At 47.9% G+C, this 18664-nt stretch overlaps 2 protein-coding genes across 4 annotated transcripts in view; one reads left to right on the forward strand and one right to left on the reverse strand.

Moving 5' to 3' along the window:
- The window catches only part of LOC139539155 (rho GTPase-activating protein SYDE1-like), a 21680-nt gene extending 8373 nt beyond the window's left edge, over positions 1-13307 (forward strand). Inside the window, exons 6-8 of the mRNA XM_071341980.1 lie at positions 516-718; positions 8680-8962; positions 12806-13307. Coding sequence (XP_071198081.1) covers positions 516-718; positions 8680-8962; positions 12806-13284 — 965 coding nt within the window. The 3' untranslated portion in view covers positions 13285-13307. The remainder of the gene's footprint in view (positions 1-515; positions 719-8679; positions 8963-12805) is intronic.
- Positions 1-18664, reverse strand: part of tbc1d4 (TBC1 domain family, member 4) — a 248987-nt gene that overhangs the window by 137735 nt on the left and 92588 nt on the right. The window lies entirely within an intron of this gene.

The following is an 18664-nucleotide window of genomic DNA, read 5'->3' on the forward strand; positions in this document are numbered from 1 at the left end:
CCGACACTGCTGATACCATACCTGTATGCCTTAGCTGAAACATTACCGATATGGGCGGCAGGTAGCCTAATGGTTAGAGGGGGAGGGGCAGGTAGACTAGTGGTTAGAGGTGGGAGGCAGGTAGCCTAGTGGTTAGAGGGGGAGGGGCAGGTAGCCTAGTGGTTAGAGGGGGAGGGGCAGGTAGACTAGTGGTTAGAGGGGGGGAGGCAGGTAGCCTAGTGGTTAGAGAATTGGGCCAGTAATCGAAAGGTTGCTGGATTGAATCCCCGAGCTGACAAGGTATAAATCTGTCGTTCTGCCCCTGAACAAGGCAGTTAACCCACTGTTCCCCGGTAGGCCGTCATTGAAAATAAGAATTTGTTCTTAACTGACTTGCCTCGTTAAATAAAGGTTAAATAAAAAATAAAAAACATATTTGACCAAATGAAACTGATCCTAGTAAAAGGAAGCAGAAGGGGTTTAGGACGTAGTTAAACCTTTTGTTTTTATTCCTTCCTTGTGATGTTTATGTTCAGGCATTCTGAAGGACTACCTACGTGAGCTGCCGTCCTCCCTTATCACCAGGACCTTGTACGAGGTGGTTCTGGAGGCCATGTCTCTGAGACCTCCTCCTTCCCGCTCCTCCCCTGGTACCTCCTCTCCTGGCAGGAGCGAGGGAGACGTACAACGCTCTCAGAGCACCGTGGCCCTGCTGCACTGTCTGCCTGAACCAGAGAGGGTGGGTACCTGTCTGTCTGTCTGTCTGTCTGTCTGTCTGTCTGTCTGTCTGTCTGTCTGTCTGTCTGTCTGTCTGTCTGTCTTTCTGCCTGAACCAGAGAGGGTGGGTACCTGTCTGTCTGTCTGTCTGTCTGTCTGTCTGTCTGTCTGTCTGTCTGTCTGTCTGTCTGTCTGTCTGTCTGTCTGTCTGTCTGTCTGTCTGTCTGTCTGCCTGAACCAGAGAGGGTGGGTACCTGTCTGTCTGTGTCTGTCTGTCTGTCTGTCTGTCTGTCTGTCTGTCTGCCTGAACCAGAGAGGGTGGGTACCTGTCTGTCTGTCTGTCTGTCTGTCTGTCTGAACCAGAGAGGGTGGGTACCTGTCTGTCTGTCTGTCTGTCTGTCTGAACCAGAGAGGGTGGGTACCTGTCTGTCTGTCTGTCTGTCTGTCTGTCTGTCTGTCTGTCTGTCTGTCTGTCTGTCTGTCTGTCTGTCTTTCTGCCTGAACCAGAGAGGGTGGGTACCTGTCTGTCTGTCTGTCTGTCTGTCTGTCTGTGTCTGTGTCTGTGTCTGTCTGTCTGTCTGTCTGTCTTTCTGCCTGAACCAGAGAGGGTGGGTACCTGTCTCTGTCTGTCTGTCTGTCTGTCTGTCTGTCTGTCTGTCTGTCTGTCTGTCTGTCTGTCTGTCTGTCTGTCTGTCTGTCTGTCTGTCTGTCTGTCTGTCTGTCTGTCTGTCTGTCTGAACCAGAGAGGGTGGGTACCTGTCTGTCTGTCTGTCTGTCTGTCTGTCTGTCTGTCTGTCTGTCTGTCTGTCTGTCTGTCTGAACCAGAGAGGGTGGGTACATGTCTCTGTCTGTCTGTCTGAACCAGAGAGGGTGGGTACCTGTCTCTGTCTGTCTGTCTGTCTGTCTGTCTGTCTGTCTGTCTGTCTGTCTGTCTGTCTGTCTGTCTGTCTGTCTGTCTGTCTGTCTGTCTGTCTGTCTGAACCAGAGAGGGTGGGTACATGTCTCTCTCTGTCTGTCTGTCTGTCTGTCTGTCTGTCTGTCTGTCTGTCTGTCTGTCTGTCTGTCTGTCTGTCTGTCTGTCTGAACCAGAGAGGGTGGGTACATGTCTCTCTGTCTGTCTGTCTGTCTGTCTGTCTGTCTGTCTGTCTGTCTGTCTGTCTGTCTGTCTGTCTGTCTGTCTGTCTGAACCAGAGAGGGTGGGTACATGTCTCTCTCTCTGTCTGTCTGTCTGTCTCCCTCTGTGTCTCTCTCTGTATGTCTCTCTGTTTCTCTCTCTCAAATTCCTTGCTTTTGGGTCAGTCACAGTGGTCAGGTATTCTGCCACTGTATACTCTCTGTTTAGGGCCAAATAGCATTCTAGTTTGCTCTGTTTTTTTGTTAATTCTTTCCAATGTGTCAAGTAATTATCTTTTTGTTTTCTCATGATTTGGTTGGGTCTAATTGTGTTGCTGTTCTGGGGCTCTGTGGGGTGTGTTTGTGTTTGTGAACAGAGCCCTAGGACCAGCTTGCTTAGGGGACTCTTCTCCAGGTTCATCTCTCTGTAGGTGATGGCTTTGTTATGGAAGGTTTGGGAATCGCTTCCTTTTAGGTGGTTGTAGAATTTAACTTCTCTTTTCTGGATTTTGATAATTAGTGGGTATCGGCTTAATTCTGCTCTGCACGTATTATTTGGTGTTTTACGTTGTACACAGAGGATATTTTTGTAGAATTCTGCATGCAGAATCTCAATTTGGTGTTTGTCCCATTTTGTGAGTTCTTGGTTGGTGAGCGGACCCCAGACCTCACAACCATAAAGGGCAATGGGCTCTATGACTGATTCAAGTATTTTCAGCCAGATCCTAGTTGGTAAGGTGAATTTTATGTTCCTTTTGATGGCATAGAAGGGTTAGGCCCTATCTAACCTATCTAACCTATCTAACCTATCTAACCTATCTAACCTATCTAACCTATCTAACCTATCTAACCTATCTAACCTATCTACCCTATCTAACCTATCTAACCTATCTAACCTATCTAACCTATCTAACCTATCTAACCTATCTACCCTATCTAACCTATCTAACCTATCTACCCTATCTACCCTATCTAACCTATCTACCCTATCTACCCTATCTAACCCTATCTAACCCTATCTAACCTATCTAACCTATCTAACCTATCTAACCCTATCTAACCTAAAGTGGCTGTTCCACTGGATGTCATTAGGTGAATGCACCAATTTGTAAGTCGCTCTGGATAAGAGCGTCTGCTAAATGACTTAAATGTAAATGTAAATGTAACCTATCTAACCTATCTAACCTATCTAACCTATCTAACCCTATCTAACCCTATCTAACCCTATCTAACCTATCTAACCTATCTAACCCTATCTAACCCTATCTAACCCTATCTAACCTATCTAACCTATCTAACCCTATCTAACCCTATTTAACCCTATCTAACCTATCTACCCTATCTACCCTATCTACCCTATCTACCCTATCTACCCTATCTACCCTATCTACCCTATCTAACCTATCTAACCTATCTAACCTATCTACCCTATCTAACCTATCTACCCTATCTACCCTATCTACCCTATCTACCCTATCTACCCTATCTACCCTATCTACCCTATCTAACCTATCTAACCTATCTAACCTATCTAACCTATCTACCCTATCTACCCTATCTACCCTATCTAACCTATCTACCCTATCTAACCTATCTAACCTATCTAACCTATCTAACCTATCTAACCTATCTACCCTATCTACCCTATCTACCCTATCTACCCTATCTAACCTATCTAACCTATCTAACCTATCTAACCTATCTACCCTGTAAAACTGATATTTGAAAATAAAAGAAACAACAAGTGAGATATCGGCAAAACAAACTAACAGTTAAAACTAAATAAATATGAATAAACATATCTAGTAATGGTACAATGAAGTCACAGTCAATTGTGTGGCGACAACGGTTTCTCAGAACCGTATAGGGTTAGGTAGGGTTAGATAGGGTTAGGTAGGGTTAGATAGGGTTAGATAGGGTTAGATAGGGTTAGATAGGGTTAGGTAGGGTTAGATAGGGTTAGGTAGGGTTAGGTAGGGTTAGATAGGGTTAGATAGGGTTAGATAGGGTTAGATAGGGTTAGGTAGGGTTAGATAGGGTTAGATAGGGTTAGATAGGGTTAGGTAGGGTTAGATAGGGTTAGATAGGGTTAGATAGGGTTAGATAGGGTTAGGTAGGGTTAGATAGGGTTAGGTAGGGTTAGATAGGGTTAGATAGGGTTAGGTAGGGTTAGATAGGGTTAGGTAGGGTTAGATAGGGTTAGGTAGGGTTAGATAGGGTTAGATAGGGTTAGGTAGGGTTAGGTAGGGTTAGATAGGGTTAGGTAGGGTTAGATAGGGTTAGGTAGGGTTAGATAGGGTTAGATAGGGTTAGGTAGGGTTAGATAGGGTTAGGTAGGGTTAGATAGGGTTAGGTAGGGTTAGATAGGGTTAGATAGGGTTAGATAGGGTTAGATAGGGCTAGGTAGGGTTAGATAGGGTTAGATAGGGTTAGGTAGGGTTAGATAGGGTTAGGTAGGGTTAGATAGGGTTAGATAGGGTTAGATAGGGTTAGATAGGGTTAGATAGGGTTAGGTAGGGTTATATAGGGTTAGGTAGGGTTAGGTAGGGTTAGATAGGGTTAGATAGGGTTAGATAGGGTTAGATAGGGTTAGGTAGGGTTAGGTAGGGTTAGATAGGGTTAGATAGGGTTAGATAGGGTTAGATAGGGTTAGGTAGGGTTAGATAGGGTTAGGTAGGGTTAGGTAGGGTTAGATAGGGTTAGGTAGGGTTAGATAGGGGTTAGATAGGGTTAGATAGGGTTAGATAGGGTTAGATAGGGTTAGATAGGTTAGATAGGGTTAGATAGGGTTAGATAGGGTTAGATAGGGTTAGATAGGTTAGATAGGGTTAGATAGGGTTAGATAGGGTTAGATAGGGTTAGATAGGTTAGATAGGGTTAGATAGGGTTAGATAGGGTTAGATAGGGTTAGGTAGGGTTAGATAGGGTTAGGTAGGGTTAGATAGGGTTAGATAGGGTTAGATAGGGTTAGATAGGGTTAGGTAGGGTTAGATAGGGTTAGATAGGGTTAGATAGGGTTAGGTAGGGTTAGGTAGGGTTAGATAGGGTTAGATAGGGTTAGATAGGGTTAGATAGGGTTAGGTAGGGTTAGGTAGGGTTAGATAGGGTTAGATAGGGTTAGATAGGGTTAGGTAGGGTTAGGTAGGGTTAGATAGGGTTAGATAGGGTTAGATAGGGTTAGATAGGGTTAGGTAGGGTTAGATAGGGTTAGATAGGGTTAGGTAGGGTTAGGTAGGGTTAGATAGGGTTAGATAGGGTTAGGTAGGGTTAGATAGGGTTAGGTAGGGTTAGGTAGGGTTAGGTAGGGTTAGGTAGGGTTAGATAGGGTTAGATAGGGTTAGATAGGGTTAGGTAGGGTTAGGTAGGGTTAGGTAGGGTTAGGTAAGGTTAGATAGGGTTAGATAGGGTTAGATAGGGTTAGGTAGGGTTAGATAGGGTTAGATAGGGTTAGATAGGGTTAGATAGGGTTAGATAGGGTTAGGTAGGGTTAGATAGGGTTAGATAGGGTTAGGTAGGGTTAGGTAGGGTTAGATAGGGTTAGATAGGGTTAGGTAGGGTTAGGTAGGGTTAGGTAGGGTTAGGTAGGGTTAGATAGGGTTAGGTAGGGTTAGGTAGGGTTAGGTAGGGTTAGGTAGGGTTAGATAGGGTTAGGTAGGGTTAGGTAGGGTTAGATAGGGTTAGGTAGGGTTAGGTAGGGTTAGGTAGGGTTAGATAGGGTTAGATAGGGTTAGGTAGGGTTAGGTAGGGTTAGGTAGGGTTAGATAGGGTTAGATAGGGTTAGGTAGGGTTAGGTAGGGTTAGGTAGGGTTAGGTAGGGTTAGATAGGGTTAGGTAGGGTTAGATAGGGTTAGGTAGGGTTAGATAGGGTTAGATAGGGTTAGGTAGGGTTAGATAGGGTTAGATAGGGTTAGATAGGGTTAGGTAGGGTTAGGTAGGGCTTTAGGTAGGGTTAGGGTTAGGGTTCTAACCCTCTTCTCTCCCCTCTCTCCAGTCCCCCCTGTCCCTCCTCCAGTCCTCCCTGTCCCTCCTCCAGTCCTCCCTGTCTAACCCTCTTCTCTCCCCTCTCTCCAGTCCTCCCTGTCCCTCCTCCAGTCCTCCCTGTCTAACCCTCTTCTCTCCCCTCTCTCCAGTCCTCCCTGTCCCTCCTCCAGTCCTCCCTGTCCCTCCTCCAGTCCCCCCTGTCTAACCCTCTTCTCTCCCCTCTCTCCAGTCCTCCCTGTCCCTCCTCCAGTCCTCCCTGTCTAACCCTCTTCTCTCCCCTCTCTCCAGTCCCCCCTGTCCCTCCTCCAGTCCTCCCTGTCCCTCCTCCAGTTCTCCCTGTCTAACCCTCTTCTCTCCCCTCTCTCCAGTCCTCCCTGTCCCTCCTCCAGTCCTCCTTGTCCCTCCTCCAGTCCCCCCTGTCTAACCCTCTTCTCTCCCCTCTCTCCAGTCCTCCCTGTCCCTCCTCCAGTCCCCCCTGTCCCTCCTCCAGTCCTCCCTGTCTAACCCTCTTCTCTCCCCTCTCTCCAGTCCTCCCTGTCCCTCCTCAAGTCCTCCCTGTCTAACCCTCTTCTCTCCCCTCTCTCCAGTCCCCCCTGTCCTTCCTCCAGTCCCCCCTGTCCCTCCTCCAGCCCCCCCTGTCCCTCATCCAGTCCCCCCTGTCCCTCCTCCAGTCCTCCCTGTCCCTCCTCCAGTCCTCCCTGTCTAACCCTCTTCTCTCCCCTCTCTCCAGTCCCCCCTGTCCCTCCTCCAGTCCTCCCTGTCCCTCCTCCAGTCCTTCCTGTCTAACCCTCTTCTCTCCCCTCTCTCCAGTCCTCCCTGTCCCTCCTCCAGTCCTCCCTGTCTAACCCTCTTCTCTCCCCTCTCTCCAGTCCCCCCTGTCCCTCCTCCAGTCCTCCCTGTCCCTCCTCCAGTCCTCCCTGTATAACCCTCTTCTCTCCCCTCTCTCCAGTCCCCGCTGTCCCTCTCTCCAGTCCTCCCTGTCCCTCCTCCAGTCCTCCCTGTCTAACCCTCTTCTCTCCCCTCTCTCCAGTCCTCCCTGTCCCTCCTCCAGTCCTCCCTGTCCCTCCTCCAGTCCCCCCTGTCCCTCCTCCAGTCCCCCCTGTCCCTCCTCCAGTCCCCCCTGTCCCTCTCTCCAGTCCTCCCTGTCCCTCTCTCCAGTCCCCCCTGTCCCTCCTCCAGTCCTCCCTGTCCCTCCTCCAGTCCTCCCTGTCCCTCCTCCAGTCCTCCCTGTCCCTCCTCCAGTCCCCCCTGTCCCTCCTCCAGTCCTCCCTGTCCCTCCTCCAGTCCCCCCTGTCCCTCCTCCAGTCCTCCCTGTCCCTCCTCCAGTCCCCCCTGTCCCTCCTCCAGTCCTCCCTGTCCCTCTCTCCAGTCCCCCCTGTCCCTCCTCCAGTCCTCCCTGTCCCTCCTCCAGTCCCCCCTGTCCCTCCTCCAGTCCTCCCTGTCCCTCCTCCAGTCCTCCCTGTCCCTCTCTCCAGTCCCCCCTGTCCCTCCTCCAGTCCTCCCTGTCCCTCCTCCAGTCCCCCCTGTCCCTCCTCCAGTCCTCCCTGTCCCTCCTCCAGTCCCCCCTGTCCCTCCTCCAGTCCTCCCTGTCCCTCCTCCAGTCCCCCCTGTCCCTCCTCCAGTCCTCCCTGTCCCTCTCTCCAGTCCCCCCTGTCCCTCCTCCAGTCCTCCCTGTCCCTCCTCCAGTCCCCCCTGTCCCTCCTCCAGTCCTCCCTGTCCCTCCTCCAGTCCCCCCTGTCCCTCCTCCAGTCCTCCCTATCCCTCCTCCAGTCCCCCCTGTCCCTCCTCCAGTCCCCCCTGTCCCTCCTCCAGTCCCCCCTGTCCTTCTCTCCAGTCCTCCCTGTCCCTCTCTCCAGTCCTCCCTGTCCCTCCTCCAGTCCTCCCTGTCTAACCCTCTTCTCTCTCCCCTCTCTCCAGTCCCCCCTGTCCCTCCTCCAGTCCCCCCTGTCCCTCCTCCAGTCCTCCCTGTCTAACCCTCTTCTCTCTCCTCTCTCCAGTCCCCCCTGTCCCTCTCTCCAGTCCTCCCTGTCCCTCCTCCAGTCCCCCCTGTCCCTCCTCCAGTCCTCCCTGTCCCTCCTCCAGTCCTCCCTGTCTAACCCTCTTCTCTCTCCTCTCTCCAGTCCCCCCTGTCCTTCCTCCAGTCCTCCCTGTCCCTCCTCCAGTCCCCCCTTTCCCTCTCTCCAGTCCCCCCTGTCCCTCTCTCCAGTCCTCCCTGTCCCTCCTCCAGTCCTCCCTGTCTAACCCTCTTCTCTCTCCTCTCTCCAGTCCCCCCTGTCCCTCTCTCCAGTCCCCCCTGTCCCTCTCTCCAGTCCCCCCTGTCCCTCTCTCCAGTCCTCCCTGTCCCTCTCTCCAGTCCTCCCTGTCCCTCCTCCAGTCCCCTCTGTCCCTCCTCCAGTCCCCCCTGTCCCTCTCTCCAGTCCCCCCTGTCCCTCTCTCCAGTCCCCCCTGTCCCTCTCTCCAGTCCCCCCTGTCCCTCCTCCAGTCCTCCCTGTCCCTCCTCCAGTCCTCCCTGTCTAACCCTCTTCTCTCCCCTCTCTCCAGTCCTCCCTGTCCCTCCTCCAGTCCTCCCTGTCCCTCCTCCAGTCCCCCCTGTCCCTCTCTCCAGTCCCCCCTGTCCCTCTCTCCAGTCCCCCCTGTCCCTCCTCCAGTCCTCCCTGTCCCTCCTCCAGTCCTCCCTGTCTAACCCTCTTCTCTCCCCTCTCTCCAGTCCCCCCTGTCCCTCCTCCAGTCCTCCCTGTCCCTCCTCCAGTCCTCCCTGTCTAACCCTCTTCTCTCCCCTCTCTCCAGTCCCCCCTGTCCCTCTCTCCAGTCCCCCCTGTCCCTCCTCCAGTCCTCCCTGTCCCTCCTCCAGTCCTCCCTGTCTAACCCTCTTCTCTCTCCTCTCTCCAGGCCACCCTCTCGCTGCTCCTGGACCATCTGAGCCTTGTTGCCTCCTACAGTGACTGTAACCGGATGAACTGTCAGAACCTGGCGGTGTGTTTCGGCCCGGTGCTCCTGACCCCCACCCAGGAGTCGTGGCGACCCACTGCACCGGGACAGGGAGGGCAGGGCGGGCACGGGGGGAGCTGTGGAAGGGGCGGACGGAGTTTTGCTCACAGTGAGGAGATCGCCAGTGCTGTGGACTTCAAGAGACACATCGAGGCCTTGCATTACCTGCTGCAGCTTTGGCCCAGTAAGTGTCTGTTGGTACAAAGTGGGCCGACATATCCAACAGGGCCAAACTGATGGATATGACCTCATTGCAACCAGATGAATAGCTTTGTTACGTCATTTCAACCAGTCTTCCCGTTTCCTAGTGAATCTGTACTATACAGTGCCTTTGGAATGTATTCAGACCCCTTGACTTTTTCCACATGTTGTTACGTTACAGGCTTATTCTAAAATCTATTAAATCGTTTTTTCCCCTCATCAATCTACACACTATACCACATAATGACATCACAATACCCCATAATGACATCACAATACCCCATAATGACATCACAATATCCCATAATGACAAAGAAAGAATAGTTTTTTGGAATGTTTTGCTAATTTATTCAATATAAAATCTGAAATATGACATTTACGTAAGTATTCAGACCCTTTACTCAGTACTTTGTTGAAGCACCTTTGGCAGCGATTAGAGCCACGAGTCTTCTTGGGTATGACGCTACAAGCTTGGCACACCTGTATTTGGGGAATTTCTCCCATTCTCTTCTGCAGATCCTCTCAAGCTCCAAGCGGGCTGTCATGTGCCTTTTACTGAGGAGTGGCTTCCGTCTGGCCACTCTACCATAAAGGCCTGATTGGTGGAGTGCTGCAGAGATGGTTGTCCTTCTGGAAGGTTCTTCCATCTCCACAGAGGAACTCTGGAGCTCTGTCAGAGTGACCATTGGGTTCTTGGTCACTGACCAAGACCCTTCTCCCCAGATTGCTCAGTTTGGCCGGGCGACCAGCTCTAGGACGAGTCTTGGTGGTTCTGAATTTCTTCCATTTAAGAATGATGGAGGCCATTGTGTTCTTGGGGACCTTCAATGCTACAGACAGTTGTTTGGTACCCTTCCCCAGATCTGTGCCTCGACACAATCCAGTCTCGGGGCTCTATGGATAATTCCTTCGACCTCATGGCTTGGTTTTTGCTCTGACATGCACTGTCAACTGTGGGACCTTATATAGACAGGTGTGTGCCTTTCCAAATCATGTCCAATCAATTGAATTTACCACAGGTGGACTCCAATCAAGTTGTAGAAACATCTCAAGGCTAATCAATGGAAACAGGATGCACCTGAGCTCAATTTCGAGTCTCATAGCAAAGGGTCTGAATACTTATGTAAATAAGGTATTTCAATTTTTAAGAATTTCTTTGCTGCAAAAATGTCAAAAAATCTGTTTTCGCTTTGTCATTATGGGGTACTGTGTGTAGATTGAGGAGAAAAAAATATTAATTTAATCCATTTTAGAATAAGGTTGTAACGTAACAAAATGTGGAAAAAGTCCAGGGGTCTGAATACTTTCCGAATGCACTGTATGGCCAAAAGTATGTGGACACCTGCTCGTCAAACATCTCATTCTAAAATCATGGGCATTAATATGGAGTTCGTCCCCCCTTTGCTGCTGTAACAGCCTCCACTCTTCTGGGAAGGCTTTCCACTAGATGTTGGTACATTGCTGCTATAACAGCCTCCACTCTTCTGGGAAGGCTTTCCACTAGATGTTGGAACATTGCTGCTATAACAGCCTCCACTCTTCTGGGAAGGCTTTCCACTAGATGTTGGAACATTGCTGCTATAACAGCCTCTACTCTTCTGGGAAGGCTTTCCACTAGATGTTGGTACATTGCTGCTATAACAGCCTCCACTCTTCTGGGAAGGCTTTCCACTAGATGTTGGAACATTGCTGCTATAACAGCCTCCACTCTTCTGGGAAGGCTTTCCACTAGATGTTGGAACATTGCTGCTATAACAGCCTCCACTCTTCTGGGAAGGCTTTCCACTAGATGTTGGAACATTGCTGCTGTAACAGCCTCCACTCTTCTGGGAAGGCTTTCCACTAGATGTTGGAACATTGCTGCTATAACAGCCTCCACTCTTCTGGGAAGGCTTTCCACTAGATGTTGGAACATTGCTGCTGTAACAGCCTCCACTCTTCTGGGAAGGCTTTCCACTAGATGTTGGAACATTGCTGCTATAACAGCCTCCACTCTTCTGGGAAGGCTTTCCACTAGATGTTGGAACACTGCTGCTATAACAGCCTCCACTCTTCTGGGAAGGCTTTCCACTAGATGTTGGAACATTGCTGCTGTAACAGCCTCCACTCTTCTGGGAAGGCTTTCCACTAGATGTTGGAACATTGCTGCTATAACAGCCTCCACTCTTCTGGGAAGGCTTTCCACTAGATGTTGGAACATTGCTGCTATAACAGCCTCCACTCTTCTGGGAAGGCTTTCCACTAGATGTTGGAACATTGCTGCTATAACAGCCTCCACTCTTCTGGGAAGGCTTTCCACTAGATGTTGGAACATTGCTGCTATAACAGCCTCCACTCTCCTGGGAAGGCTTTCCACTAGATGTTGGAACATTGCTGCTATAACAGCCTCCACTCTTCTGGGAAGGCTTTCCACTAGATGATGGAACATTGCTGCTATAACAGCCTCCACTCTTCTGGGAAGGCTTTCCACTAGATGTTGGAACATTGCTGCTATAACAGCCTCCACTCTTCTGGGAAGGCTTTCCACTAGATGTTGGAACATTGCTGCTATAACAGCCTCCACTCTTCTGGGAGGGCTTTCCACTAGATGATGGAACATTGCTGCTATAACAGCCTCCACTCTTCTGGGAAGGCTTTCCACTAGATGTTGGAACATTGCTGCTATAACAGCCTCCACTCTTCTGGGAAGGCTTTCCACTAGATGTTGGAACATTGCTGCTATAACAGCCTCCACTCTTCTGGGAAGGCTTTCCACTAGATGTTGGAACATTGCTGCTATAACAGCCTCCACTCTTCTGGGAAGGCTTTCCACTAGATGATGGAACATTGCTGCTATAACAGCCTCCACTCTTCTGGGAAGGCTTTCCACTAGATGTTGGAACATTGCTGCTATAACAGCCTCCACTCTTCTGGGAAGGCTTTCCACTAGATGTTGGAACATTGCTGCTATAACAGCCTCCACTCTTCTGGGAAGGCTTTCCACTAGATGTTGGAACATTGCTGCTATAACAGCCTCCACTCTTCTGGGAAGGCTTTCCACTAGATGTTGGAACATTGCTGCTATAACAGCCTCCACTCTTCTGGGAAGGCTTTCCACTAGATGTTGGAACATTGCTGCTATAACAGCCTCCACTCTTCTGGGAAGGCTTTCCACTAGATGTTGGAACATTGCTGCTATAACAGCCTCCACTCTTCTGGGAAGGCTTTCCACTAGATGTTGGAACATTGCTGCTGTAACAGCCTCCACTCTTCTGGGAAGGCTTTCCACTAGATGTTTGAACATTGCTGCATCCTGACTCTTGGGGTCTCCCGAGTGGCGCAGCGGTCTAAGGCACTGCATTTCAGTGCTAGAGGCGTCACTGCAGACCCTGGTTTGATTCCAGGCTGTATCACAACCGGCCGTGATTGGGAGTCCCATAGGGCGGCGCACAATTGGCTCAGCGTCGTCCGGGTTTGGGTTTGGACGGGGGTAGGCCGTCATTTTAAATAAGAATTTGTTCTTAACTGACTTGCCTAGTTAAATAAAGATTAAATAAAAAATAAAAAATTCTCATAAAATTTTTAATGATGGTGTCACGTTGAAAGTCACTGAGCTCTTCAGTAAGGCCATTCTATTGCTAATGTTTGTCTATGGAGATTGCATGGCTGTGTGCTCGATTTTATACACCTGTCAGCAACGGGTGTGGCTGAAATATCCCGAATCCACTAATTTGAAGGGGTGTCCACATACTCTTGTCTATAAATATATTTGATTTGCAACAGTGGGACGTGTTGAGAACATCTCTGGGTTTGAAACCTTTCCTCTCTCTGCTTCCTAACTCCTCAGTTCCTACAGACCGAGTGACAGACAACCCTGACTCTCCCGCCCTCCTCCAGCCCTCCTCCAGTTCAGACGTGCCTCCTTCCCCTCCCAGCCCCATGCCCCATAACCCCCTGCGGCGGCGCTGCCAGCGCGGCCTGTCTCTGCCTCTGGACCTACCGGGGGACGAAGTGGGCGTGGTGTCGCGACGTGGGCGGGGCCGACTGGAGAGCCCGCCGTGTAACCGGTATGCTGGCGACTGGAGCGTGTGTGGGCGGGACTTTCTGTCCGGAGGAGATGCGGACTACGATGAGGTGGCGGGGAGCGACAGTGAGGAAGAGGAGGAAGAGAGGGAGGTGAAGAAGGTGGAGTGGACTCAGTACGTAGATGACTTAGTTCTGGATTTTGACGCCCCGTTTACCTGCAGACTGAGTCTCAAAGACTTTGATACGCTGATATCAGACCTGGAGAGAGAGCTGTCCAAACAGATCCACATCTGTCTCTGAGAGGGAGAGGGAGGAGAGGAGGGGGGAGAAGAGGGAGGAGAGGGGAGGGGAGGAGGAGAGGAGAGGAGGGGAGAGGAGAGGAGGGGAGAGGAGGGAGGAGGAGGGAGGAGGAGGGAGGAGGAGAGAGGAGGAGAGGGAGGAGGGGAGGAGAGAGGAGGGAGGAGAGGAGAGGAGGGAGGAGAGGAGAGGAGGGAGGAGAGGAGGGAGGAGGAGAGAGAGCTGTCCAAACAGATCAACATCTGTCTCTGAGAGGGAGAGGGAGGAGAGGAGGAGAGGAAGGGAGGAGGAGAGAGACGGATATATTATTGAAGGTCAGGAGATTCTAGTCTTTATTAGGAAATGACCAAAGAAAGACGACAAGCAACGGTATTTGCTTCAGTAATGTTGAAGTGTTCCAATATGTTTAAAAAGCTTCATTCCCGGTGTTTTCTTATCCCAAATGCTGGTTCTTCTACAAACAAGTGATACCATTCTAGTCTTGGATAACACAAGGACACCTTATTTGTAGAGACATCGACCAGTAATGTTCACAGTGACATTTCAATGTTTGTTAAAATCCTAGTTTCTATGCCATGTGAAGGCTGCAATGCTGTTATGGACGTTGACTCTGTAATGTTGTCAGTCAAATGTTTGTGCCAAAAAAAAGTATTTATTTATTTCTCCCATTCGAAGGAAGTCCATTTAAGGTCTATTGTTGATGTAATTCCAATGATTTATTCTCTAAATTCCAGTGAAGCATGAAGGACAGATCTTTAATCGTTTTGGACAAAATAATGCATTGAAAATGTACATTACCAGTCAAAGGTTTGGACACACCTACTCATTCAAGGGTTTTTCTTTATTTTTACTATTTTCTACAATGTAGAATAACAGTGAAGACATCAAAACTAGGAAATAACACATATGGAATCATGTAGTAACCAAAAAAAGTCAACAACAAAAATATATTTTTTTGCCTTGATGACAAAGCTGTCATCAAGGCAAAGGGTGGCTACTTTGAAGAATCTCAAATATAAAAATATATTTTGATTTGTTTAACACTTTTTTTGGTTACTACATGATTCCATATGTGTTATTTCATAGTTTTGATGTCTTCACTATTATTCTACATTGTAGAAAATAGTAAAAATAAAGAAAAAACCTTGAATGAGTAGGTGTGTTCAAACTTTTGACTGGTCCTGTATAAATTAAATTTGATGAGATGTCAAAAAATATATGTTAGTTCAAGTATTAATATGTCTGTTAATCAGATTCCAGGTTGATCTTGAGACCTGATTGTGAATTAATGAACTGAGTTGGATTTAGACACGAGCACAAGTCTTTCGGCTGAATTCCAAGACACACGTCAACGACTCATTATAAAACTGTCTTTCAGCTGAATTCCAAGACACACACCAACGACTCATTATAAAACTGTCTTTCAGTTGAATTCCAAGACACACGCCAACGACTCATTATAAAACTGTCTTTCAACTGAATTCCAAGACACACCAACGACTCATTATAAAACTGTCTTTCAGCTGAATTCCAAGACACCAACGACTCATTATAAAACTGTCTTTCAGTTGAATTCCAAGACACACACCAACGACTCATTATAAAACTGTCTTTCAGTTGAATTCCAAGACACACGCCAACGACTCATTATAAAACTGTCTTTCAACTGAATTCCAAGACACACCAACGACTCATTATAAAACTGTCTTTCAGCTGAATTCCAAGACACCAACGACTCATTATAAAACTGTCTTTCAGCTGAATTCCAAGACACACACCAACGACTCATTATAAAACTGTCTTTCAGTTGAATTCCAAGACACACCAACGACTCATTATAAAACTGTCTTTCAGTTGAATTCCAAGACACCAACGACTCATTATAAAACTGTCTTTCAGCTGAATTCCAAGACACACACCAACGACTCATTATAAAACTGTCTTTCAGTTGAATTCCAAGACACACGCCAACGACTCATTATAAAACTGTCTTTCAGTTGAATTCCAAGACACACACCAATGACTCATTATAAAACTGTTTTTCAGTTGAATTCCAAGACACACCAACGACTCATTATAAAACTGTCTTTCAGTTGAATTCCAAGACACACGCCAACGACTCATTATAAAACTGTCTTTCAGCTGAATTCCAAGACACCAACGACTCATTATAAAACTGTCTTTCAGTTGAATTCCAAGACACACGCCAACGACTCATTATAAAACTGTCTTTCAACTGAATTCCAAGACACACCAACGACTCATTATAAAACTGTCTTTCAACTGAATTCCAAGACACACCAACGACTCATTATAAAACTGTCTTTCAGCTGAATTCCAAGACACACCAACGACTCATTATAAAACTGTCTTTCAGTTGAATTCCAAGACACACACCAACGACTCATTATAAAACTGTCTTTCAGTTGAATTCCAAGACACACCAACGACTCATTATAAAACTGTCTTTCAGCTGAATTCCAAGACACCAACGACTCATTATAAAACTGTCTTTCAACTGAATTCCAAGACACCAACGACTCATTATAAAACTGTCTTTCAACTGAATTCCAAGACACCAACGACTCATTATAAAACTGTCTTTCAGCTGAATTCCAAGACACACCAACGACTCATTATAAAACTGTCTTTCAGTTGAATTCCAAGACACACACACCAACGACTCATTATAAAACTGTCTTTCAACTGAATTCCAAGACACACCAACGACTCATTATAAAACTGTCTTGCACTTCTGTACTAAGTAACAATACAGTAATACTTGTAATATTTTGTTGTTTTGTATTATTTTGTAATAATTTTTTATATTTCGTATTATTTTGTAATAATTTGCTGCTTACTCTGCTATGCATTGTTGCTGTAAACAGCCATGTCATTGTGATATTTGCGCGCGGTACAATCATATTTTGATAAGTGTAATTATTTGAAGCCACGGAAGGAATACAACAGCCATATTACAGAGGAAGTTGGCTCCAAAAATGTTACAACTTCCTGTTTTGTTTTTAGTATTTGTGCTGTTTATTGTATAAACAGTATTACACGATGTTGCACATCTACAATAAGCACTTACATTTTGTTGATGTCCTATGCATATCGTAAACCAAGTGTTAAAATACACTCTTCTTGTTATAACTGGGCAGTATCATATGCCATACAGTGTTATCAACCAAAAATAAATAAAGCACAGTATTATAGAAACAGATGAGTTGGAAGCTTGTCTTCTTCCTGTCCACAGTAGGAACTTGTCTGGCTGAGGAGTCTTCCTGTCTGGCTGAGGAGTCTTCCTGTCTGGCTGAGGAGTCTTCCTGTCTGGCTGAGTAGTCTTCCTGTCTGGCTGAGGAGTCTTCCTGTCTGGCTGAGGAGTCTTCCTGTCTGGCTGAGGGGTCTTCCTGAGCAGCTTTTACATAACCACATCTGCCTCTATAAGATCTCTTTCTCATAGAGGCCTAGTAGTAGTGGATCCATCCACTAGGAGTTGTTTTATCATCATGGGGAACTGCTGCCCTCTGTAGTGGATCCATCCACTAGGAGTTGTTTTATCATCATGGGGAACTGCTGCCCTCTGTAGTGGATCCATCCACTAGGAGTTGTTTTATCATCATGGGGAACTGCTGCCCTCTGTAGTGGATCCATCCACTAGGAGTTGTTTTATCATCATGGGGAACTGCTGCCCTCTGTAGTGGATCCATCCACTAGGAGTTGTTTTATCATCATGGGGAACTGCTGCCCTCTGTAGTGGATCCATCCACTAGGAGTTGTTTTATCATCATGGGGAACTGCTGCCCTCTGTAGTGGATCCGACCACTAGGAGTTGTTTTATCATCATGGGGAACTGCTGCCCTCTGTAGTGGATCCATCCACTAGGAGTTGTTTCATCATCATGGGGAACTGCTGCCCTCTGTAGTGGATCCATCCACTAGGAGTTGTTTTATCATCATGGGGAACTGCTGCCCTCTGTAGTGGATCCATCCACTAGGAGTTGTTGTATCATCATGGGGAACTGCTGCCCTCTGTAGTGGATCCATCCACTAGGAGTTGTTTTATCATCATGGGGAACTGCTGCCCTCTGTAGTGGATCCATCCACTAGGAGTTGTTTTATCATCATGGGGAACTGCTGCCCTCTGTAGTGGATCCATCCACAGGGAGTTGTTTTATCATCATGGGGAACTGCTGCCCTCTGTAGTGGATCCATCCACAGGGAGTTGTTTTATCATCATGGGGAACTGCTGCCCTCTGTAGTGGATCCATCCACTAGGAGTTGTTTTATCATCATGGGGAACTGCTGCCCTCTGTAGTGGATCCATCCACTAGGAGTTGTTTTATCATCATGGGGAACTGCTGCCCTCTGTAGTGGATCCATCCACTAGGAGTTGTTTTATCATCATGGGGAACTGCTGCCCTCTGTAGTGGATCCATCCACTAGGAGTTGTTTTATCATCATGGGGAACTGCTGCCCTCTGTAGTGGATCCATCCACTAGGAGTTGTTTTATCATCATGGGGAACTGCTGCCCTCTGTAGTGGATCCATCCACTAGGAGTTGTTTTATCATCATGGGGAACTGCTGCCCTCTGTAGTGGATCCATCCACTAGGAGTTGTTTTATCATGGGGAACTGCTGCCGTCTGTAGTGGATCCATCCACTAGGAGTTGTTTTATCATCATGGGGAACTGCTGCCCTCTGTAGTGGATCCATCCACTAGGAGTTGTTGTATCATCATGGGGAACTGCTGCCCTCTGTAGTGGATCCATCCACTAGGAGTTGTTTTATCATCATGGGGAACTGCTGCCCTCTGTAGTGGATCCATCCACTAGGAGTTGTTTTATCATCATGGGGAACTGCTGCCCTCTGTAGTGGATCCGTCCACTAGGAGTTGTTTTATCATCATGGGGAACTGCTGCCCTCTGTAGTGGATCCATCCACTAGGAGTTGTTTTATCATCATGGGGAACTGCTGCCCTCTGTAGTGGATCCATCCACTAGGAGTTGTTTTATCATCATGGGGAACTGCTGCCCTCTGTAGTAGATCCGTCCACTAGGAGTTGTTTTATCATCATGGGGAACTGCTGCCCTCTGTAGTGGATCCGTCCACTAGGAGTTGTTTTATCATCATGGGGAACTGCTGCCCTCTGTAGTGGATCCATCCACTAGGAGTTGTTTTATCATCATGGGGAACTGCTGCCCTCTGTAGTGGATCCATCCACTAGGAGTTGTTTTATCATCATGGGGAACTGCTGCCCTCTGTAGTGGATCCATCCACTAGGAGTTGTTTTATCATCATGGGGAACTGCTGCCCTCTGTAGTGTATCCATCCACTAGGAGTTGTTTTATCATCATGGGGAACTGCTGCCCTCTGTAGTAGAT

The sequence above is a fragment of the Salvelinus alpinus genome, chromosome 14 (assembly GCF_045679555.1).
Source record: "Salvelinus alpinus chromosome 14, SLU_Salpinus.1, whole genome shotgun sequence".
NCBI lineage: Eukaryota > Metazoa > Chordata > Actinopteri > Salmoniformes > Salmonidae > Salvelinus > Salvelinus alpinus.